General features: G+C 32.7%; 1 protein-coding gene across 13 annotated transcripts in view; it reads left to right on the top strand.

Moving 5' to 3' along the window:
• LOC126780192 (protein cycle) overlaps nt 1-26,546 on the top strand; it is an 84,237-nt gene that overhangs the window by 38,432 nt on the left and 19,259 nt on the right. For 6 of the 13 annotated variants that reach the window (XM_050504446.1, XM_050504445.1, XM_050504448.1 and 3 more), the window contains one exon: nt 25,240-25,395. In XM_050504446.1, the coding sequence (XP_050360403.1) occupies nt 25,240-25,395 (156 nt within the window). Of the gene's footprint in view, nt 1-14,950; nt 15,008-20,340; nt 20,381-20,497; nt 20,517-23,260; nt 23,415-23,829; nt 23,922-25,073; nt 25,118-25,239; nt 25,396-26,546 lie in introns of those variants that run through there. The other 7 variants (XM_050504451.1, XM_050504453.1, XM_050504455.1 and 4 more) reach the window with 7 other exon arrangements.

The following is a 26,546-nucleotide window of genomic DNA, read 5'->3' as shown; positions in this document are numbered from 1 at the left end:
ATTGACTTTGAATTCGCTTACAGCTTCAAATATACCTTCTATTTAATGCTAATTAATGAGATTGTATGTAATGTGTAAATTGAAAATTTATTTTAATTGTTAACCATTGTCGTAAAGATTGCTTAAATCGACGATCTTTAAAGGTATCTTGTCTTTTATCTTTTTAATTCGCGAGGAGAGACCACTTAGTACCATTCTTAACACTTTTAAATTATTTTTGTAGGTACCAATTTTGTAGGTACAAATATTTTTACGGAAATCCTTTTATTTGGTTTTATGTTTGAATGTTTAGATGAATTTAAAAACACAAACAGTAAGTACACCTCACACCTCCAATGATTTTCATGGAAATCCCTGTTTGATACTCACTCGCTCGCTGACTCGATGACCTTATTAAAACAGAATGAAGCTAAGTGTGAACGAGTGAACCTGCGAAACGCAACTTTTAATTAATTCATGACATTAACATTTGTTTAAATTTAAATGTCCACCATTTGATGTGAGTGTTTTGTGATGATCTTATCAACGTACAATACTATTATATACTATAGCTGTTATATGCGATAGTCCGGGTGCAGCTAGATTTTTCACTACCCCGATTTAATATCGAACGTCAAAAAATCTTTATTCAATATAGGAGGCGTTACACTTTCTTATTGATTGTCATAAATCTGCAACATCACAAACCCTTCAACGGCATTGAGGTGGCTGTAGATAATAAATAAATTTAATATCCTTTCGTTATAACATAATTGCTTAACGTCAACTTTCATTCGGCTAATTACTATTAAATTTCTTATTTATTGATTCATAACTGAATTTGAACTGTTACTAAAAATAAAAAATAAGCATAGTTAAATGGCCCGGCGTATGAGGGACACTGGTGCCATAAGAAATCGTAATATTCCGGTATTCAAACCCGGAACATAGTTCATATGACAAATTGTATATGACAGCCAACTGCAAGCTTTGGCATACGATTTTCCTTTTTTTTTGTATAATTCGAATTGATAAGATGGAGCTTGCATTGTTTTTATTTCATGTCACATCAACAGAAATAAGTTGTTACAAATTTTGTTATTAAATTAAAAATTGTTTAAACATTTTGAAAATATTTTCAGTTCTCAGTCTTATTGTTATAATTTTTTGCTGTTTGAATGTAAATATAATTAATTTTAATATAATTCTTGTTTGATCGTTTACGTCAACATCTTTTAGCCATGTATTTATGCGCTATATATAAATATTGTGTTTTGCAATGCAAAGTCTAAACCCACAAAAGGTGTTCCCATCGCGACGGCAACGCTTGCATAATATTTTATTTCTTTCATACAAAATACCTAATTATCGTGTTTGATATAACATCAGATTCACAGGAAATTTCACTCCTTATATAAAAGTTCACTAGTAAGTGAAAAGGTCACTGGACTCTCTTCATATCTCTTTTCAACGACATAGAAGTAACAATTATAAACAGTGACATTAAAAAAAATTTATATATAAAAATATAAGCTTATATTTAATATATGTCTAAAAACGATAAAATTTAGTATTGTTTTGTCAATAGAAACGGAATTTCGGCGCAACCGTTCGGTTCAACCGGGTAGAACTTGTTTAAAATTCAGGTACAAGATTTGACCCACATATACACATACATAATAAAAGGCGAAGCTAAATAAACGCTGGTAAAACACGATTTAATGTAAAAACGAATCTTCAATTATAAGTATCGTTACCGTTCTACTTACATTTAAATGACAAAACTTTTGTAAAACTTTATTTTAGTTAGTGAGCTACTTTATTTTACTCAGACTTCTGAGTAAGGTTATTGTGCATATTGTAAGATAGATTGATGGTAATAGGATTAAGGCTTAAGTCTTTGTGTTGTAGGATAAGTTGAAGCAGTTAAGCGCTTGTGAGTGAACAAGAAAACTTAGGCTCGCTTAAACCGACAATGTTTGATAGCTTAGGTACTCGTCGCATTACAAGCGATTTTTGCACGAGTCTTTGATTTTGAGTGGTATTAAAAAAAATAACACTTTGCTCGTACTATGTAATTAAATCATTGAGTTGTGCGTTTTTTTTTCAGTTTTTCTGATCAAAACCGATTATATACATCCACTGCCGTACCGTAATCGCACTTCGTTGAACAAAAAATTCGCCATCAATCAGAATTTTGTATGAATTCGAAATGATTATAATCGAGAGTTATAATCAAATTATTTTCTTTAATTCCAATCCAACATCGACTTTAATTCCATCTCGAAATCTATTTTATAATGCGAGGGTGTATTTCTAGTAACTTGCAGACATAACAAAAAGATAATGGATGTGAGCGTTCAGAGGATACAACAATTAGTCTGAAAATGTAACGAATATTCATGATGTGTACGCCCATTGACGCAAGTGAAAACTATGGCATTGTTTTATAAACGATTTGTTTTAATCGTATGGTGACTAGTAGCATGAGTATATCGATCTTGCTTCGCCGATAAGCTTCAGCTGTAACTAGTATTATTTCATTCTTGAAACGCATTTATCGTAATTTTCGCATTTATAAAAATATTTACGTATCTTATTACATAATATGGATAAAGATAAATTCATATCTATTATTGATTTTTTCATAAAAATTAATGTAATCGAGACGAATTATAAACTTTAGGTTTTGTAATCTCATTGGTTCTTTCCTGTTACGTTAAATCTCATCATCATCATCATATCCCCTGCTTAGCTGGCTGGTCTCTTTTAAGACCGGTCGCCGTGACCGGTAACTATTAGAAAGACATTATCAGCAACGAAAATAAATCAATCTTGAAATGTACTTGCTATACATACGGTTAAAATTAGTCCATACATGGTGGCGCCGTAAGAAATATTAACCATTTCTCGCATAGCCAATGCGCCACCAACCTTGGATGTCCCTTGTGCCCATAGTTACAATGACTCACTCACCTTTCAAACCCACCTAGGCGGCTTGCAAAAAGCCCTACCTCCAAGTTAAATATTTGATTCATAGTCATTGACATAAGTATAGAAACGGCAATAGAATTGATGTTATCTTGATTTATAAACTATTTATTTATTGTAAATGTAATTTTTTTAGTTTCACTATTCGATCGCTTGTTATATTAATTATTATCGAAAGGTCATACATCCTATTGCTTATTTGATGTTTACATATAATGAAACCGCAGCAGTGACTACCACTTACTATTGCCCTATCGTTACTTATTATTACATCATAATTAATAATGATACGATCTCTATATCAGTGGCCCAGTGGTAAGAACGCGTGAATATTAACCGATGATCGTGGGTTCAAACCCGGGCAAGCACCACTGAATTTTCATGTGCTTAATTTGTGTTTATAACTCATCTCGTGCACATCTCTCCGCATGTGTATTCCACCAACCAGAATTGGAGCAGCGTGGTGAAATAAGTTCTAAAATCTCAAAAAGCTCCTCAAATGGGAGAGGAGGCCTTAGCCCAGCTGTGGGACATTCACAGGCTGTTACAAGATATCGTTTTCATCTCGGACATGCAACTAATGTCTACTCAAATGATGCTGCGATTGCGTACCATGAAGAAAATGCACATATAGACGTTGAATGTAATTTTACTTATTACATTTCTATTAATTCTAGTAAGATTTCTCAGTGATATACATACATTTCATATATTAATACTGACGTCATTTATCCAATTTCAGTTTAAAAATATCCTATCCCAAAGGTTGTCTGAAAGGAATCGCTGAGACCGTCTTTGGTATTTTCTTGTTTCTATTAGTAGTTTTGCTAAATTTAATTTTAATTTGTGTAATTCTTCATTGTAGGTACAATAAAGAGTATAAATTGATAAGACTAAGATGTCTCTTTGGTTTGTAATATAATCTCATAAGGTCTAATAAAAAAAATACTAGGTTTCTCGGTTAAGTAATTTGGATTGGATTCTCGTAACAACAGATTATGAGGGTGAGGGCATAGAGAGTGCTCTTATGAGTAACTACTCATACCGAAAATGACCGTCGTTACTGAGACGATCATCATCATCAAATAAATAAATCAATGTTGAAACGTATTAACATAAACAATGAAATTATCTAAATAAAAAAAAAAAACAAATTTAAAGAATTTTGCTGTACTTGAGTTCATTAGCTGTCACTGTTTATTGTAATAGATTAATCTTACTAATAAACGTTGTATGCTCCGTAACGTTTTGTCTTCATACGTAAATCAATTTGTTGATGTCAGAAGGACAGAAAATGAGTACGCTAAGTAATCAGTCGCTCTACAACTCTGATTAGTAAGATTGTAGCTATATAATGACATATTGATATAAATATATATACGTATACAAACGTATGCACCCGGAAACCTTGAACATGAATCTTATGTATAATTACTATTATTAAATAATCATGCCATAAACTAGGTATTTGTATAGTACAAGTCTCTTAAATCGCTATGATGAATACGATATCATAATCGTTTATATATACGTATAAGGTAGTAAATACTACTACTTTGGTATTGGTACTATTTAGTTACACTAATATTAATTATTAACTTAATTACTGTAATTATTTATATGCGACCAAAATAAACATATATACTCCAAACGCAACGAATTGAAGAGATAATGTCACCGGTAAACAAAATCGCGACACATTCACTTTACATTATTTCCAACAACAGCTTTTCCGCTTCGTTTCGGTGAAATGAGACTATTTATTAAACAAGAGTTAATTAAAAAATGAAATGGCAGACTTTGTTTGTGACGTATATTTGTGTGATTATGATGATATATCTTTACATTATATATAGTATATATTAGGTTACATATGATATGAAACTGGCGTTATGTACGGCTTTTTTTTTTTGTAAAATATATTTAATTAATCAAAGTATGCACCGTTGTTATCTATGCGCTTTTGTCATCGCATAGCTAGTTCGTGTAATCCCTTTACTAAAAATACAATGGGGGCGAGAATCAATAAAATCTTTGAAAGCGGCTTGGACTGCCGCATTGGCTGGGTCTCCAGAGTTCAGCCATTGCGACGAGCGCTTCCGATTATCGTACAGTATCCACTTTGCATCACAAGTAATGATTCGATTTAAAATCCATTCATTATTGTGTCGGTTGAGCAAAGTAACACAGCGTGTTTGCAAGTTCGTTTTACTTAATTCATGAGGTACCCATCGTTCAAGTTTTTTTACTTTCCCGATTTACTTCAAGTAAATTAATACAGTTTTATCACTTACCCCGAAGCCTGCAGCTATCTCTGAAATGCTTTGTGATGGATCCGCTTCCACAATAGCCTTTAATTCTTCATTTTCCACTTTGGTCTCCGGCCGTCCACTGGGTTTGTTCTGAAGGTCGAAATTTCCAGAACGAAAACGTTGAAACCAAAAACGTACCGTGCTTTCTTTTGCGACATCAGCACCGTATACATCATTAATCCTTCGAGCTGTTTCTGCAACACTGGTGCCACGGTAGAATTCGTACTCGTAAATATACCGATATTACATGTTTTCCATTGTGCGGTAATAAGCGACGCCAAAGAAATAATGAGGAAAAAACAAATGAATAACTGTTTTAAAAACTCAAATGTACCAGCTAAATGAATTTATAAATTTAAATTTGGAATTCTTAACCAAAGAGGAGATATTTTAGATCAAAATGGTCAGTACGACAAAACGCTAATTTCATATGTAAGGACCTAATATAATAATAATCAATTTATTTTTTTTTCGGATTAGAAATCGTTGATCGTACTCTTTATTGTAAACCGACCATATTCATAAATGATGATAATCTAAAACTTTTTTTGATTGATGTTATGCCAAATGTTTTATTTTGCGATTGAAAATGGATACACGCCATGTTAACCATCGCTTACATCGCCAATGCGCCACCAAATTTGGGAACTAAGATGTTATATGTTAGATGTTAGATGTTACTAGTGTAATTACAGGCAGTAGGTACTGCCTGTAATTACACTAGTTCACTCACCCTTCAAACCGGAACACAACAATACCAAGGACTGTTGTTTTGCGGTAGAATAGCTGATGTGTAGGTGGTACTTACCCAGACGAGCTTGCACAAAGCCCTACCACAGTAAACAATCACCAGTTTGTATTGAACACCCTTACTAAAACAACTCGCCTTTTGCATATTATGTTTATTGTATAGTTTTCCTTACATCTGAAGTATGTGTGTAAGCAGTCTTCCAAATTTATAATAATCATATCATGTTTCACACCTTCATTGGACGTGGTCATTCCAATACATTTGTAATTGTCATTAATTATATAGATGAGGCTTAATTATTAAACTAATCGATCGTCTTCGTTAACGACATGTACTCGCAAGGTTAAAGCTATTATAAATATTTCATCTACAATTCTAATAGTCGATTATTTGTACAAGATTTCTGAATCATAAGAAAATACCTGGATCGGTTGACTGTTTAAACAGTTTTGGTTATTTTTTTTTTTAGTTTTTATTCGTTTTCAGAAATATTTTAAATATTAACGAGCAGACAGAAGCAAATAAAATACTAACCCCTTTTTTAACAAGTTCAAATAACTGCCAATTGAAAAAGCGCCGCTGCTATGGTGACAGACTCGGCCCTTAATGGTCTTTAGAAAAGTTTTTGCTAGTTATATGCATACAGTATGTCGTGTAACGATTAAAGATAATATTATTTTATTAATATTTATTTTATTATTATCAATTGATACTCGAGATTGTGACTATCTTATATTCTGGGATATGTGATGATATTGTAAGGATTCTTAGTTACAATTATATAACATCTTTATATACAATTGATGACTAAGTATATATGGGCTTGAAGTGAAAATGCGATAATTTGAAAAACGGTCAGGAAGGGCGCAGTATATATTAATACGAACGTTCAAAGATATATATATATATATATATATATATATATATATATATATATATATATATATATATATTTGGAATGCCAACGAAATGTACACAAAGTACGACTTGATGTAAATACTTCTTTGGCAAAAATAAATTAATGGAAAAATGTTTGATGTATATATTGCAATACAACGTTCTATCAAATTAATTCGAAGGGTGTAAACATATTTTTTCAATTAAGATTTTGAGCAACTTTTATTGTTTAAAAAAAATGTCCTTTACAATCGTTAGCAATAAAGTAACTTCGTGAAATAAAACTTTTAATTGGCTTCTTAACTAGATTTTTTTCCCTTTTATCTTGACCGTGCTGATTTGCTTATATCACTCAAGGAATTTTTTTAAAAATTTTAGAATTGTTAAATAGGTATTCATGTGAGTATCGTTTTATTTTATTTAATACCAAGTTATATAATGATGATGATGTTCTTCTGACCGACCATACCCCGGCGGCCAAACACAACATATTATAAAGAACAGCCAGCACACACGTGCGCAAACAAAGGTGCACTCTCTATTCCCTCACTCTCATAATGCGATGCCGGGAAAGCAGTCCGACTCGACCGGAAAAGTTTAGGCGCATCAACGGCTTCCATACTCCGGGCTGCTGCCGCGTATCTTCGACTGAATAAACCAATTACTTTTGTGGCCCAACTTGGGGTTTGAACTCAGTACCTCGGGATCTGCGTTAATCTTACCACTATACCATCTAGGCAGTTATGCGATATAATACAGCTTACTTAATAAAATAAGAATATTTTATGAATGAAGCATATTATTTTATATACGCCAAAACTGAAGGATCCAAAATACGTATCTCACATTTCTTTGTTGTTCATCTTGTTCGTAAAATTAATTAGAACACATAAGTACTTTAAATATTTTTAATATATGGTGTGGAAAGTGAAAAAAGGAAACAAATCTTAAGCTACATCTTCACAAAGGGGAAATTAATATATTTTTTAATGTGTGGATAACACATGTTGGTTGTAAAAGTATAAAAGTAAGTATTATGTACAATTATAGTCAACAAAAACATTAGTAATGTTGTCCACTTGTTGTTGACTGCCAAAAGAATATTATTTCACTATAAATATATACTTACATATGTACATTCATATATAAAGGCCTTATTTATATATTGTTCATAAAACATTACTGTTCATGTTTTATTGTAAATATTTCTTCAATCCGCACCAGCTGGACGGTATTTGTAATAAAACACACGGTACATTGCTTTGACATCTAAGATCTTTTCGATGCATCCAATTTATCTAACTTGTGCTTTGATTAGACAAGAATAACAATGTTTTCTGATTCCACGTTGTAACAAGAGTACAAACTGAAATTTTGTAATTCATAACATTTTATCTTTATTTTTTATTCAACTTCCCAAGGCACGCGCGCACTATAAGAGGCGCTCAGTCCAGCACTTAGCTGGCGGATTGGATAGAGACTTTCGTCTCTAACCAATCCGATAACTACGGCTAAAGATTAAGGAATAATGTTTTGAGTTTATTTCTTTAATATGTCTGAAATTATTGTTTATTTAATATGTCTAATGTTGTTATTTCCCATCTACTTGCCATTATTCTAAGTGACAAGCTGTAATTATCGTTATGCATTTGTATGAAAAATAAGCTTAAAATAATTTTAAAATGACTTATAATTTTTAATTTCCTGATGAGAAATCCAAAGGTTTAAAGGTGAAGGTGAAATTTGACAATGTTGAAACTCCCGTGTTTCGAAAAGCACTTTAGTTGATTCTACGGCTGAATTCTCTCAAATCGTATCGGATTGCCATTCCATCGGATTATGAAAGTGAGGTTATAAAGAGGGAGGAAATTTCAGGTCAAGATCAAAATACAAATAATATTTTAATGTTCTAACCAACCAATTGAAACCCAGTTGTTAAACAAAATTGCATTATCATTGTTCGAACCAATTGTCTTTGTCCTCTAACAATGAATTAAAGAAATGGTTGAATGGTGGTAAAAATTGCAGGTATTTTTCATTTCATTTCAGAAAGTAGTAATTATACTTGAATACTGAAATTAGTGGGTGTATCCTTTTGAGCCATTTCTTTATCTTAGGTATTAGGCAGTATTGAACATATGACTTATTTCTGTTAAATTCAGTAAATAAAGTAAAATATCGTCGTTACAATTTTATTACGAAAACTGACACATTCCAAACGTTAATTTATAATATTTGCTGGAAACATATACGACAATTTTCAGTTACAATCCGCTCCAAAATCGTAAAAAACTTTCACCAAACAAGCTCGAAAAAATACTGTTGGTTTAGTGCGTTACCTACCATCGTTCTGCATCGGTCGTGCTCAAATTCAGATAGGGTTGTCTGATATTCCAATGCAGATAGAAATTCCTCCTTCAGTCGGACATCTTTGGAATGCAAATTTTCTCAATTGCATTTTCCTCTGATTTGTAATGTGAAATGATGTGATGTCATGAGTTATTCTTTGAAATTCATAGTCAACTATATAACAGTTAAAGTATGAAAATCAAAGCCTTTTAACTCAACGATTTCTTGTCTTATGTAAATGATCCTTTTTATTTTTATATAACTTATTAACGTAACGTAAGTCTTAAATGTATATTTAAATCCCGATTTATTTTTACCTTGACCTTATTAGTTTTAAACATAATTTTAACAATAAATAAACAATTGTCTGGGAATTTTAATAATAAATCATTGTCTTGCCAAGAAAATTTATAACGACTTTGCGATATTAGGGATTTGTTGTAAAAAGTTTACCGTAACTTTTCATATTTATATAATGATTGACGCTGTGTGATTTGTGAATATGCATTATATTTTTGTAAATATATTCTGATTCAACTGTAAGTAGCATCCCGAAGTCGCGAACTCCTAGCTTATAAAAGAGACAACTCTTTATTCACAGATTCAATATCTAAAGTCTTACCCCAATGTAATATGCGGTAAGACATAACACAATGAAAATAGCCCAAATAAACTAATCGAGTAGTAAAAAGTGTCAATGATTTGTGTAACTTCCCTAGTTGTTTCGGATTTCATTTCTCCTCATAAATACTATTAGTTAATGAAAATTGGAATCCACTAAAGTTTCAAGTCTAATTGATTCCTAAAAATACCTTAACGTCGGTTACATTAAGATCACTTTTGCTTAATACTAGATTAAAACTGTTTATTCCTACACGAGATAGTGTGAACATACTACTGCAGCCATTTATGGGACGGCTCTGCTAAGTGCTTGATGCTTTGGTTTCAGTGGATCGTCGTGCTAGAAGGCTCATTGGCGACCAGACACTGGTCACAAAACTCCAGACCTTAGAACACCATCGTAAGGTTGCCTGTCTGTCGGTATTCTACAGAATATATTTCGGAGAGTGTACTCAGGAACTATTTAACTTGGTTCCCCCGTAACCTTTTTACTACAGGCATCATAAAGATCTGCACTCTACGTAGTTGACGTATTGACGTGTTGACTGGTGGTAAAGCTTTGTGCAAGCTCGTCTGGGTAGGTACCACCCTCTCATCAGATATTCTACCGCAAAACAGCAATACTTGATATTGTTGTGTTCCGGTTTGAAGGGTGAGTGAGCCAGTGTAATTACAGGCACAAGGGACATAAAATCTTAGTTCCCAAGGTTGGTGGCGCATTGGATATGTAATCGATGGTTGACATTTCTTACAATGCCAATGTCTAAGAGCGTTGGTGACCACTTACCATCAGGTGGCCCATATGCTCGTCCGCCTTCCTATTCTATAAAAAAAAAAAAAAATTTAAGACACGATTTGCTTCCTCGTTTCTGATACGCACCGCTAAGGCTGGAATACCCTCCCTACCTCCGTTTTCAAAAATACGGTTGTTTGTTTGTGTTTTTAGAAATACGTTTAATTTTTTTCTTTAGTTTTCATTTCATGCTAAATTATTTGCTATAAATTTTATATCAGTGCTTTATATAATGAAGTTATCGTTATATAAAGCTTGTTTTCCGTCAACTTCTTGCTCGATTGATGGCTTGCTTATTCGAAGACGTTACGTTTCGTTAAGATCTACTAGTCGTATCCAGTGGACCGAAAACAAAACATTAATCTAAGTAATGAGCTATATTACAATATAAATATTTAGAATTTGAATGTATTATTTCTATTCAATAATTTTAAATTCAATTGTTATCTTAAGAAACGTAACTTCTGTAATTTCATTCCAAAATTAAATTCAATATCTAGAATAAAATTGTAATCCAATAAAATGAATGAAAATATGAAATTTTATGAATTGATGTAGTTCATTTGCCGAGCCTAAAATACCTAGGGCCTTTTAAAAAAAATAGAGTAAATAAAATTAATTTAATTTGTTGTTTTTCGAATCGTATTTATTTGATTTGTCCGCTTTTGTTCAGGCAAAGGTCATTCGATAGTCCAGCCAAATTTTTCAAGTTTTCAAATTAGGCATTTAAAAAAGAGTAGATTTAAAAGCAAATAAAGCAATCAAGCAAAGCTGTAACGATTAAAAATGACGTAACTAACAATAATAAAAAGTCGTAGTAATTACCAAGAAATTTTTATGTTCGAAATTTAAAATAGACGACAAAAAATATTTTTTATATTACTTTGAGTTGAGTTATGAGTTTTGTTTATACTCACCCATAAATGTGATTTTTTCGCGATATATTTTTTCGAATGTAATTTGAATGGATACATTTCCATTACAATGGATGCACAAGTTGGAAGAAAAAATAACTTTCTATTGCAAATTCAGATCAACGAAAATTGTTAATATTGTATTATCTTTTACTTTGACAAGTTTAAAACAACAATTAAAACATTGTTCCTCTTTCAACATTTTAGCCGTTTTCGTAGTTTTATTTTTATGCCATGTACAATCGAAGGGAGCAGAGTTTATGAGGGGGCGAAAGGGAGGCAGTAGTGGTTTGTTAAATTAATTAGTTTTATTGTATTAGCGATGCGAACAGTATCGATTGTAAAATGAAGCCATAGAATCGAGGCCTCGATCCCCCATATTAAGAATTTTGCTAACTATGAATATTTATAAATGTTAACAAACAACATTTTATACAAATTGAGACTGCACATACAATTTACTCGTACCATTTACTTATATAATTTGAATCAATTAATGATTTTGCTTAAAAAATAACATATTAACTTTTATTAAATTACGTACCTTAATTACCACTGTAAGGGAACTTTATTTGTAATTTCAATGTTAAAATTTAAGGAATGTACCCAAAAAAGTTATTTGGCCAAATAAATGAAATATATTACTTATTGAAAAAAACATACACGCTTCATACTGTATTCAACTTCGAATAAACACAATATAGAATGATATATTATATATAATAATATAAGGAAAAATAAAAAAAATCTTTAGTTGTTATTTCTTAATACGAAAATGTGTCAAAACTGACACATTAAAATAAAATTGTGTATTGATAACAGATCAATAAGCATCGTACACTAAAATAATTTTGTATATAAATTTCATACTATTACGTATGAAGTACATTAATTTTCAAAATGATTTCCCTTTGAAGTACTGTCCACAGTCGAACTCGTTAACGAAATACCTCGAGTTAAGTTTCCCATATAGGTTGTCAATTTATAGTCGTAATGTGAAATTATATACCCTAGACCATTTCTCAATTAACGTAATAGTAAATCTATACAGGTTGTAATAGATAGAATTGTAAATGGAGCATTTATTGAACAAACAAAACAAAAGTTAGATAAACTTTATATATTTGCTAAGATCCATCAACATTACATAAAGTACTGTTACTTTATATAATGTTGAATATCCTGTAAATATTCCACAGATGGGCTAAGGCCTGCTCTTCTTTTTGAAGATAAGCTTATTCCACCACTCTGCTCCAATACGGGTTGGATTTCCTCACAATGTTTGCCGTCACCGCCGAGCGCGAGATGAATTATAAACACACGAGAATGGTGCTTATCCTGGTTTGATCTCGGAATCATACGTGATGATTCTCGTCATCTAACCACCAGGCCGTCACGGCTCTCGATATACATTACATATTTTAATTTGTACATATACTTTAAGGGGAGTGTATCTGATATATGTAACAATAACAGACGTACACATTTATAGAAAATATCTCATATCTAAATATACTTAAGGGAAAAAAAACATAGGACCATAAGTTAGACATAAGTTAATTTGATTTACTATAAATTAAAAGTTCTTACAATTATTTGGTAACATGTGTATGTTTTTTTTTTTCAATTACATTTGTATTTGATTTGTAAAAACAAATTCGAGAACTATATATAAATATGAGTACATTTAAATATTTTTAATTTATCCTGCTAATTAACCATATAATCTTTGAAATTATTAGTTTAGAACAAAGAAGAGACCTATAGACATTATGTTTCTATACAAACTACTTCGAAATAAAATAGACTGCCCAAACTTAATTTCTAAAATAAAGTTCAGAGTGCCCTATAGTTATCCTCGACAACCTATTACGCTCTTAGTGCCACCCCTTTGCAGAACTGTTTTGCGCAAAATTCACTAATACCACGTATATGTAAACTATACAATGGGCTTAGTGGATTGCTAGTAATGTACGGACTCACCTAACACTTTTCGTAAAGATTGTAACAAAATAATATTTAATGCCAATATAACCTTGTAGTGTTATATAATGTAGCATCTAAGACGTTTTTTTTTATTTCCGTTTTCTTTGTTTTTTATTTTTTAACTAATATGATTTTTATGTAACATCCAGCTAGCAAACCTTTAATAAATAAATAAAATATATATAATCTTTTTTAGAATAATTTTTTATTTCTAATTTCATTTTGGGACTTTGGTTATACACGTCAGTTCTATTGTCTTGTCTTATTGACTTTAAAGTATTGTCTCAATTACTTTTAACGGTTTAATGACTTAAAAGTTTCAGCTCTTAAATGTACTACAGCTAGACAAATGCCGATCTCCTCATACGGACTAGGTAATTTTGTAATACAATGCAATAATTATATATAAGGAGGTTACGTTTGATTTCAAATAATTTACTAAGCAATCAATACATCTCTTATAAACATATATTTATTATTTCGTTGCTAGCTCAATCCGGACCCTTTTCTTAGAATGATAAGAATAACCGGGAATGAAATGAATTTTATTTTGTAGGTACCTGGAGGTCATTTCGAATAAAAAAAATATAATTTACCTATTATTGTAATATATATTTTTAAAAATCGCTCTGAGTTTCTTGCGCCGGTTCTACTCAGGTCTAAGCTGTTTATTTCCGAGTGGTAGATTTATGACAATCAATAATTACGTCTAACGTTTTTATATCGAATAAAGAGTTTTTACTTTATTCTAGGCAATATTACATATTGATTATCGTTCACAGCGATGTTATATAATTCCTATACCTTTTTTATACTCGTGTGGGTAGGTACCACCCACTCATTAGATATTCTATCGCAAAACTTGGTATTGTTGCGTTCCAGTTTCGAAGATGAGTGAGCTAGTGTAATTACAGGCACAAGGGATATAAGGTCTTAGTTCTCTAGGTTGGGTATAATATTATCCATTCCTTGAATCGCTAATGAGCCATGCGATGTTATGTCCCTTGTACCTGTAGTTACACTGGCTCACACACCCTCCAAACTGGAATACAACAATACCAACTTAACAGAACAATACTAATTATTGCTAGATGTCACCTACGCAGGACATGCATTGAGCTCTACAACCGAGTAACTGCTATAGTAGGATAGGATGGTAATCAGTTTCAACCGAAGATAAAACTCAGGCTTAGGATCGACGGTTTTACGTGATTCCCGAATGACGGTGTCTTGAACGCAGCCAACTTTCTAAACGCCGAATTTCTCGATAAAAAAAAACAATTAACTTCTGCTAGGACCTCAGAATCCGTGACTTCATTAGAAAAAACACTAGACCATTTTTTATTCTTTTTTGCAGTGGAAACCTTCAGAAAGTTACCCAATCACTAGACCACTGATGTAACAAGACGCAAATGTGAGTATGTGTGTGTGTAACGAGTGAAATAAATAAATAAAAAAATGTGCGATTCAAAATTGTTTTTGTTAGATCGCGTAACTTGAATACAAAGTGTTGTGAATTCATCGTTTAATAAAAGCCATACGAAAAATCATATTAATATGGATATACTAACTTCATTTTATAGTATCCATTCGCTTATCAAAATCGTAGTTAAAATATTTATAGAACATAGTTGACCCTTTTTTAATCACAATAAGTACAAATTTCTACCTGCTTACCCTATCCTACGTCAGAACCCTAGTACCTACCGACGACGCATTGACAGCTATCAAGCGCATTTAACAATTCACAATGTTGATATATCTGTTATGGACAGCTGATTCGTGTTATTTCATTTTAAAACAATACACGTTAACATTATGACGTCAAAAGCAATCGTAGTGTGTTTCGTAGTTACATTCGTTTTAAATTAATTTTATTTAATTGTAAGAGAAAAGAAAACCAGGGGTTCAGCACGTTAATCGAAGGTTGCGGGTTCATATCCTATTTTGATTATAATAAATCTCGTAATCGACGTTAAACTTAGAAAGGGAACGTGCACGTGTTGGATGAAATTCAACCCCCATTGATGCAGTGTGGTGAAATAAGTTTCAACTTTTCACGAGGAGTAAAAGCCTTTGCTTTGTTACATGTTTTAACCCAATTGTATACGATTTAAAAAAGCGTCATTAATATTATAACAGCAATAAATTCCAAATCGTATTTTCGATTATTGAATTTTAATTTATACGTACAGAAAAAATATATAATAATAATGTCCTCCAGACCTATTTCGGCCACGGCGGCTAATCTCAGGAGAGATTAGCCAACTGCGCAGGAGATATTATAGTGCACAAGTGTGTGCGCAAACACAGGTGCACTCTCTATTCCCTAACTCTCATAATCCGATGGGACGGCAATCCGACACGACCGGAAAGAGTTCAGGCGCAGGACCAACGGCTTTACGTGCTTTCCGAGGCACGGGAGTGTATACACTTCCAACTTCCATACTCCGGGCTACTACTGAAAATTTTCTGACAGAAAAACCCAATACTTTTTGTTGGCCTGACCTGGGAATTGAACCCAGGACCTCCGGATCTACGGCCTTCCATCAAGCCACCAGATCAACGAGGCAGTCAAAAAAATATATATAACGTAAAAATGGTGATTTTTTTAAATACTGGCTAATATTATAAATGCAATAGTTTTCGTTTTTAGATGCTTGACAACCCAATCGTGCTCGAACGCGGCTGTATCGAATAAGTAAAGTATAAACGTATTAAACGACTTACAAACATAAAGACATAAAAATAAAGCGTATAACGACTTAAAGGATATTTACTTAATAAGTCACGAAAGCTAATACATCTTTTGAAGTACAAAATAAATGTTCAAATAACAAGAGACGAAAAGTCTCATGAAAATCTTAAAATCAATCGTCACCAATTGTACAGTTGCAGATTAATTGATTATACACTTCATCTGATATATAGCGCAGTGTAACCTCTAAGCGATCAAACTCACCTTATAAATCAAAGTGAAACCTTTGGTAAGCCTCCGCTTCTTAGTGAATTCCTTGAAAGTTTAATTTCTGATTTCTTGCGGTTAGGATGAAAGCGGGCGGGTCTCGCCCCGCCCTGCCGTGAACCGCCCCTCACCCGCCCACCCGCAGACTTGTCACTGACAATAGTTATTCTTCACACGATCATTTAATTGATACAATTCTTGATTAAAACGTAAACTATCCCTATTGTTATTTTTATAATATAGGAAGGAATAAATATTAACCATCCCGTACAGCGACATATATGCCTGTAGTCCCTGATACAGGTCCACTTACCCTTCAAACCGGAACACAACAATATATAAAATATTTCTTCAATGAATACTATGAAAGCTTAAAATATAAGTTATTCTGCCCTGCCAACCATTGCATCTGATAGATTATGTCAAGACTACTTGTAACAAAGTAATGTTGCCATTACTGTGTAGAATAAGATATGACTAGGTAGTAGCTAGTCAAACAAAGCTCTACCGCCTCGCAATTATTACGCAAAAAGGTCTTCGTTAATTAATTTAATTAACTTAAGATGCAACTATTGTCGTCCGTATTTTATACTCGTTCAATATTGCTTACTAGTTGTTCTGGCTTCGCTCGCGTTCATTCTGCATTGGGGTGCAAGGTTACATTCCAAATTTCATCAAATTCGTTTCAGTGTTTGGTTTAGCACTGAAAGCGTATCCGACAATTTCGTATTTATAATATTAGTATACATTAACTACCATACAAAAGTCAGAATGATATTCGTTAAGTTGTCAAAAATATATATTCCGTAACTTTTTCGATTATAGGCTGTGATGTCAGTTAAAAACAGTTTTATTATTAGCATACTGGATATGATCATGATGTATTGTACAGATAAATATAATAGTTGATTTCGTGTTCTTTTTCGTAAATTATATTTATTGTAATTAGATCTATAGGACCGTTTCTAACAAAGAATTGGCAGATTTTAAGCCTGTATTTAAGTTATTCGTTATAATTAATAAAATATTTATTCAATTCAGTTATTAAAACGGATGGAGACGAAACCGTAGAATTCTTATTTAACCGATCATATACATATTTTTATATATGTTTTATAGTTTTTAATATACAGCAAATTACATGCTAATATGTTACATTAGGTCTAAAAGATATGTCTTTTTAGCTATAAGATTACCACTTATCATGCAATAATTATTTCCAAGCATTTTTCTGCACTATTTTCGAGTCGTGCACAGTAAATAAATAACGTTATACAATATCGGTCAGTTTGAAAACAGCCTTATTTACTAGTCACGTGCTTGTCCACGCTTGGCGCCGGCTAGCGATTCATAATACTCAGGATAATGTGTCTCTGAATCGCGACTATCAATAAGCAATGACATAGATATTTTCTATTGCGCTACTGAAGACAATATCTGCTCGTTGATGAATTCTTTGTAAATATTTGACTATTCTCCTATTGACTAGTACCAGCCAGGTGCTCCATTGCGCAGGACGTTTTAAAAGGAAATTTAAAAACATAAGATTGGTCGTATTATACATCACAGACTCCTTTTAAATACATATATCAGTTTCCTGGTATTTATGAAAATGCTAATGAAATCATATTTTCTTAGTGGTAGGGCTTTATGCAGGCCCGTCTGGATAGGAACCATCGGCTCATTATATATTCTACCCCCAAACAGCAATCCAAGTCCTATCCTAGTTTTGCTGTGTTGTGCTGGAATGGCGAGTGAGCCAGTGTAACTAAAGGCACAAGATATATTACGTTCATAGTTTCCAAGGTCGGTGGCGCGTTTGTGTTGTAAGAAATGGTTAATATTTCTAACGGCGCCAATGTCTTTGGGTGGCGATTATAAAAAAAAAGATCATTTTCATGATTCACTCATTATCCCTCGTCTACTACATATTTGGATGCGATTCGATCGAAAAGAAAATGAAAATGTATCGTCAATATCTAAATCACTCGGTATTCCTGTGTTCCAAGTGAGTTTTTTTACTTAAAAGCGATAGCGTTTACGTTAACATCGATTTGTATGGAATGAAAGCGCCGTCTAGTGACAATAATTTGAATTCAAATGTTACTCGCTGATAATGTAGGTTTATATAGATGAAAGAATTTTTAAAATTGGTTAAGTAGTGTTCGAGTTTATCCGTTACAAACAAACTCACAAATAATTTTTGCTCTTTATAATATTAGTATAGGTTATTATTAGTTTCATAGAAATAAACAGTAATTGTGCGAAATTAACTCACGAAATATCTAAGTGTTTAAATTCGTTTTTAAAGTGCACGGTCTTTGTCCCTCGTTAAAGTAAATTTCAAGGTCGATTTAAATGCTTTGTTTTTCATTGTTTTAGTTTTTAATTGACGCTCATTTGCTATCTGTAAAAGCCGCAGATTTAATCCGACTGTTTTTGAAATCTATTAAATATCAGTACATTGGATGGGGGGATAAGTTTTCATTTGAAGGTCAGCAGATTTCCGCACGATGCGGCAACGTGCTTGTCCTCACTGTTGTTGTTGTGACTGCATGTGAAGGGCCTTTTTTATCGCTGGAAAAACGCGTTACGCCTTTCCCCTACGTGAATTGAGGTTGATTAAGTGGGGCTCGCCGGTGTCCAAGGCGCCGAGTGCGCCCCGAACATCGGAATACCCACTAAAAAACCAGCGGTACCATTTCCGTCTTAACACGGAGCGCCACGGGATCGCTTTCGCATGCTCCCATATTTTCGCGTATGTGTAGGGCCTCAAGTGACTGTCTCGTGAGCGAAATTTATCAGTCAAATGAAAAGTATCCAGATTAAATATCGACAACTTTATCCAGTAATAAAATGTAATAAATTATCGACGGATACACTTTTTTTTTAAATAAGTAGGCTGTCGAGCAAATGTGCCAGTTGATGGTCAATGGTCACCATCGACCATAGACACTGGTGCTGTAAAAAATATTAACAATTCCTTATGTCTTCAATGCGCTACCACCCTGGGAACTAAGTATTTTTCTTTGGCGGTAGATTTTATGACGAGATACGAATATTTACTAGTGCAAGCTCGTCTTGGTAGGTACCACCCACTCGACAGGTATTTTACCGCAAAACATCTGTACATGGTATTGTTGTGTTCCGGTTTGAGCCAACGTACTTGCAGACATAGGACATAGCATCGTAGTTCCCAAGGTTGGTGGCACATTGGCGATGTAAACGATGGTTAACATTTCTTACAATGCCAATGTCTATAGGCGGTGGTTACCACTTATCATCAGGTGGCCCATACGTTCACCGCCTACCTATTCAATAAAAAAAGAGAGGGTGGAACCCACTCGGACGGGTTTGCACAAAGCCCTATTATCAAATAAATTTTTAACAATTTTCTTTAACAAGATAAATTACAATAATGAATTATCGTTCAAATCAAGGCTTTTAGAAAAGAGCAGTCTATACATTTACGGTAATTACCGTAATATATATATCTATACATTTAAAATAAAAGAATGTTATTAAATAGTTTTACTGTTACCATGAGAACAAAGGAAGTTGAGTGAAAAGTCCAAGTTAATTATCGGATTATACATATATATAGTATAATATTATTTTGGTCGTTAATTTACCATACATTACATTTGTACAGTAATGACATGAACATTAATAAATTTATACATTTTTTTAAATTAATTTATCATAGAAGGAGAAATAAAACGAATGTGTCCAGTAATTATTAAAAAAAGTCTTTATTTTGTTTCAGTATCCAAATACAAATTGTTGGAATAAAGGCTTAAATTCTCAGATATATTGAAATAAGTAAGTAAATATTTACAATAAGGTTGTGAGTTGATTTTCATAAAAGATTTGTTTATTTAATTCTCAGTGGTTATTGACAGTGTCCAAATACAAATTGTTGGAATAAAGGCTTAAATTCTCAGATATATTGAAATAAGTAAGTAAATATTTACAATAAGGTTGTTAGTTGATTTTCATAAAAGATTTGTTTATTTAATTTTCAGTGGTTATTGACTATATATGATTTATGAAAAATAATTACAACTGAAATTCTTGCCGGTTATCAGCGTTACAATCTTAATTCCGAACAGAGGTACATCTAAATTTAAGCGATCTCTCTCGTTGGTCTTGTAGCTGGATATAACGCCGCAGTTCCCGAGGTCCTGATTTCGAAGCAAAGATTTTCTTTCTTCATTCTCAGTATGCTATTACTTCATAATCGCAATGTGGGAGGTGACTAATCAATACAATCAATGTTATCAACATAGCAACGGTCGCGCATTATTACTGAATATTTCCGTGATTAAGTAATTATTATTCTAAAACTTTTACCTTGTCTAAAAATTGTTAAGTCAAATCAAAATCATTAATTTTACCTTGAAGCATTACACTTGCATATTGATAGTCAAACTAGAAACCACCACCGGTTCGGAAAAGTAACAGCCTTGAGAAGAATCGGTGAAAGAAACTCAGTGTTCATGATAATCAAAATAGAGTTATATCATAAATATGTTTCAGTAGACTATAATTTCGGTTACCAGACTCACTTGCAATCGTTTTAGCATTAATTTGAATAATAACCGACCTAAGGATTTTCGGTCCTCTCGCAGTTATAATCGTTTTTAATAAGTAGAAATAAAGGTATATTGTTGTAACTGTAGCAACCTTAACTCAGTATTTAGTAACATATAGGAGACTGAAACTTCTTCAAGGACGAATATAAATCGCTGAATGATGTATCAAAATCAACTAGTTAAAATTCATCTCTTACATGGTAATATTTCGCACGATAAATATTATGTACTTAACCATCTCGAATACTTTAAAAGTACTCGAGATGGTTAAGTTAAAAATAAATCTTAATTCACAATATTATTGTCTTAGATAAAACAAATACAATTTATTTATAATATAAAGGTAAATAAACAAGGATAATTAACAAGTAAATATAATGTATTAGTATTAGTAGTAGTAGTAACAGCCTTTTAATGTCCCACTGCTGGGCTAAGGCCTCCTCTCCCTTTTGAGGAGAAGGTTTGGAGCTTATTCTACCACGCTGCTCCAATGCGGGTTGGTAGAATACACATGTGGCATAATTTCAATGAAATTAGACACATGCAGGTTTCCTCACGATGTTTTCCTTCACCGTCAAGCACGAGATGAATTATAAACACAAATTAAGCACATGATAATTCAGTGGTGCTTGCCCGGGTTTGAACCCACGATCATCGGTTAAGATGCACGCGTTTTAACCACTAGGCCATCTCTGATAATATAATGTATAACTAAGTAAAAACCTAATTACCATTATAATAAAAAGCCGTTGTAAGTGGAGATGTCCTTAGTAGAGCACTCGAATCGTAGTCAATGGGTGCGGCTTCAAACCTGGCAAACACCACAGAGATTTTATGTGTTTTGTTTTATTCATTTCGTGCTCGGTGGTGAAGGAAAATATCGTGAGGTATCCTGCATGCGTTCGACGGAATTCCGCCAATCCACCCTCAATGGTACAGCGAGGTGGAATAAGGAATATGCTGCAAACCTTTTCCTCGGGGACACAGCGCAATTACTCATCATGCTACATATGTTATTGTAGTTATCTTAAAAATATAAATAGAAAACGTTTAAAACTATATTCCTTTTAAATTTCTTAATGTTTTCAAATTGTTCTCCGTATAGTCATATTTACCTACAGCCAGCTAATCCATTATAGCGTATAAAAACAAAACAAATTGAAATATTAATTGACAACTTTGCTGTTTGCTATTTTACTATATATATTATCTGTATTGCACGCAAAAAAAATATCCAACGCGATGATACGTTCTAAATCTAGCGACATTTACGGGCTTGTTTACTCTTTTCCCTAAGTGTTCCATATTTAAAATTAGTTTCAAATTAACTCATTACAATAATTATTATCCTTGCAAGTCTGACTGCTGGGCAAAGATCTCTTAATATTCTTCCTCGGCTATTGTGCTTACTTAGTTTACTTCGCTTCGGGTTCGCTTCGTTTGGATCTTCTTTTTTTTTCACTTATATCCTACAGATGTGTCCAATACAATCCTATCTCATATTAAAGCTTTAACGGTTTGATACATGATAATACTGATAATTTATAAAATGCCTATTTCAATATTCCACTACATCAAGCGCTAGTAGTAAAACTCACAGACAATTCACTTTCGAGGACTTATTTCATTATATGAATGTTAGATTTGCTCGCCGTGGCTTTTGTTTCGGAATACTGAATTATAGTAGGATTTATTCAGCGTAAAGCGTTTGTGATTTCTGATCCCGAAAACTTACCTTATTTTTTAGTAATTTACCATTACCATACCATTTAGTGTTGTGGACTACAAATACCACAGAAATTACACATTGAACGGTCGTGAAGTTCATTCGTACTTGAACATTGTGTTAGCTTAACGTTCTTCATCAAAATTTAGTTTTTTTTTTTTTGTGAAAATCCTTAGTGTAACTTTATATTACGAAGTAAATGCCGCATCTAAATATCAAGTGTCTTCGTTTCGAGTCAGTTCATTACAAAAACGCTACTAATTAAGTATGCCCAAACAAGAAGTATTTCCATGATATTTATTATATTGTTTTATATTTGTGCTGACGCGATACCTCGTTCCGACGCGAGCGCTCTACGTTGTCAGTCAATGTCAAGGCTGCGCCGGCGCAAGTCCGACGATCGTACTGTTCTCGCCGCGTAAATAATCTTGCCTGATATTAAAACAATGAAGAAAAAGCAATTATAATTTTAATACTATATTTTATTCACGTTGTAAATAAACAATGCGCTTATAATTAATTTGTTGCCAGTGAGGTGAGGTTAAAACATTTCTGTATTCGAATAATGAAAACAGTTGTTATTCCTAATACCTATTATGTGTATTACATAATAATGCGTCCGTTTTGTTTTGTAGGTGAAGTCGTATATATATTTTTATGTATAGATATAGCCTTTTTTATTTCGTCTTTGATTAATACGAGTACGTCTTCATTCACTAAATTTCATTTTTAATGTCATCAATAGCCAATACTAAAATAATAATAACAATAATATTTCAATAAAAATTATTTGAAGCGTTTAGTTTAAAATGTTTATTCAATAACCGATTGCAGTTCAGATCGCCGTTAGATATATTTAAATGTATCGAGTTATTATTTTCTGTTGTAATAATTAATAATCGATAATTGATTATTATGTAGGATAATAACCTACTAGGGCGTTTTTGTAGTGATAGAAATACTATTACAGAACGCAGTTACGAGAGAAATGTCAGTTTTAAAAGGATCTACAGAATGGTCGTTACATAAATATTATAATAATGTAAGTAAATGTACATTTTTTTAAAAATAATATTTCGTGCGTTTCCCGTAATAAATTGTAACAATTGTAGATTCAGTTTCTTTTATATAAAATAAATATGGCGTAGATCGTGTTTTGTAACATGATCCGTGTGAATACATATATATAAAATAGATTCCGCCTGCGATTACGCTCGCGTTTGAGGGAGAAAGGTGGTAGATACTATATATAATAATTTCACTTAACGCACTTACGGTAACTTAAGTATTATATAAGATAATAAGTTTTGAAGGTCGAAAGTAACTTGTTTGCTACTAGTTAAAATGTCCTAAACAACACTTCGATTAACTTAAACGCTGTTGATATCGTGAATATATATAAGCATCTATTTTAATTGTCTGTTCGTATATATCGTTATCGTCGTGGTTTCACGCGTTTCAGTTGGATAATACAATAACAAGTAAAATTAATATTACGTTACCCCTCCCATTTTACCCTTAAAGTAAAAATTTCCAAAAATAATTTCTTAGCAGACGCTTTCATTATAAAATAAACCAAAATGTTCTAAATTTCAGCTTTTTAGAATCATTAGTTTTGACTGTCCGTTGATAAATGATTTTACAATAATATATTTAGTGCCTGTGTCTCATATTATGCTGCTAGATTGGTCGGCGTTTATCGTTCTCATAGCCGTAGTGAAGTAACAGTAAATGTCCCACTGCTGAACAATGGCCTCCTCTGCTTTCGAAGAGGCGGATCGGCTCTTATTACATTTATTGTTTTATGTAATTGTAACTGCGATTAATAGCATGGCTACTTAAGGTTACGTTACAAAAAACACCGCAAAATTTGTAATCACAATACCTAAAGAGGTGGCAAAGAGTGTCGATTTTCAACATTTTCAAAAATATGCCTATTTTCACTTAACAAAGTGACATAGTTTTTTTTTCAGAACTGCATAACTAGACCTCTCGCCCGGTACCGGCTTGACGTTGAGTTTAGCGACAACCTGTATGTTTAAATGCATGCAATTGCAACATATACATACATAAATCTACATACAGTATAATATATATCAATACATATACACATATAAATATAAATATATGAATAATATAAAAATTGCAACAAATAGTTTGATAATGTATAAAACATAAATAACACGTCACATTAATAACATTGCAGTAGATAGAATGAAATATGAAGGAAGTAAATAGGTAGGGTTAAAACGATAAGTAATAGCTTACACTTAGATATGGTTTGTTGTGCCGTCATCTCATTTAGAATGCAAATATTTAATGTGTTTTTTAAACAGTCTAACAAATAATTTCCTTTGCAGGTCGAACTCGAGCGCGGAGCAGGCCTTCGAGCTGACGGCGGGAGCGGGCGACGCCGGTACGCCGCCGTGCGCAGAGACAGCCGGCGCGATGCTCACCGTGCCGTCACAGGCGCATCTCGAGAACCACCAAAACTCGCGCAAGAGAAAGACTGAATTGTAAGACAAATTTTATTATACTTTAACGACCTATAAATATTCCATTGTTACATAAAGAAATGCTGAGCCCAACCAAGCACCAAGCCACCGACCAAGCACTTTATTTTAATTCTATTGTTGAATTCGTTTTTTAATAGCTTACGATATAGGATATTCTTAATCCTTTCAATATGTTCCTTCACCGAGCTTTTGGACTGAAATAAACAGTCGGATAACATGAATAAATAAATAATAGAAACCAAACCAACTTATGTATATCTCTAGTTAAGAGTAGCTTTAACCGCGGTAGAGATCTAACTTCGTATATACATATATATAAAGGTGGTCTCGCACTCTAAATGCACTCTCTAGGCGTGACTGCATAAGTCAGTCTTACCCTCACGTCGGATTAACTGATGTTTCACATAAATAAATAATTCATCAGTAAACCATAGCTACTTAGGATGTCAATTATTATGTTTCAGATAGATATAATATAGGATAGGAATGAATTGCTAAACTAAAATGAGTTACTATCCTATTAACAGGAGAAATCCTATTAACATTATAAATACTTTCTTGTTATCAAATATTGTTACATAATATAACATATATGTTGCAAATTTTACACTCTTACGTATACATACATATACATGAACATAAATACAAAGAGTTGTTTATCGTACCGTTATTTCACACGATATTCTTTGTAAAGCAATTTCTTCATAAGGGTTAACTAGTGACACGAAGGCGAGACCTAACAACCCACTGAGTGTTAGCTATTATCTTGAAGTGTTTGTGATGATAAATTCAAACGTCGTGACGTGTACCCCGAGGGTCGATGGATATGGTTGTTATAAGCACATCCGGTGTAGTTAATCTCTCCGACCTCGGATAGTAAATCAGCAACTTTAGAAAAACAATAAAAATATACTACACGATTTCAATATCAATTTGACTATATTTAATTTTTCATTATCTATAAAATAATATTTTTAAATGACTGACTGACATACCACGCGCAACCTCAACCGCTACGTTACAGAACCGCTTAGGGTACGGAAATATTGTTATTATTTTCGTAAAGCTTAACGTGCACACTGTGTGGATCTGTTACGCTAATATATTATGGTAATTAATTAAATTCATATATTGTTCGAACGGTGGAGTGA

This window comes from Nymphalis io, chromosome Z (genome assembly GCF_905147045.1).
Source record: "Nymphalis io chromosome Z, ilAglIoxx1.1, whole genome shotgun sequence".
Taxonomy (NCBI): domain Eukaryota; kingdom Metazoa; phylum Arthropoda; class Insecta; order Lepidoptera; family Nymphalidae; genus Nymphalis; species Nymphalis io.
This window is presented reverse-complemented; position numbering and strand designations above follow the sequence as displayed.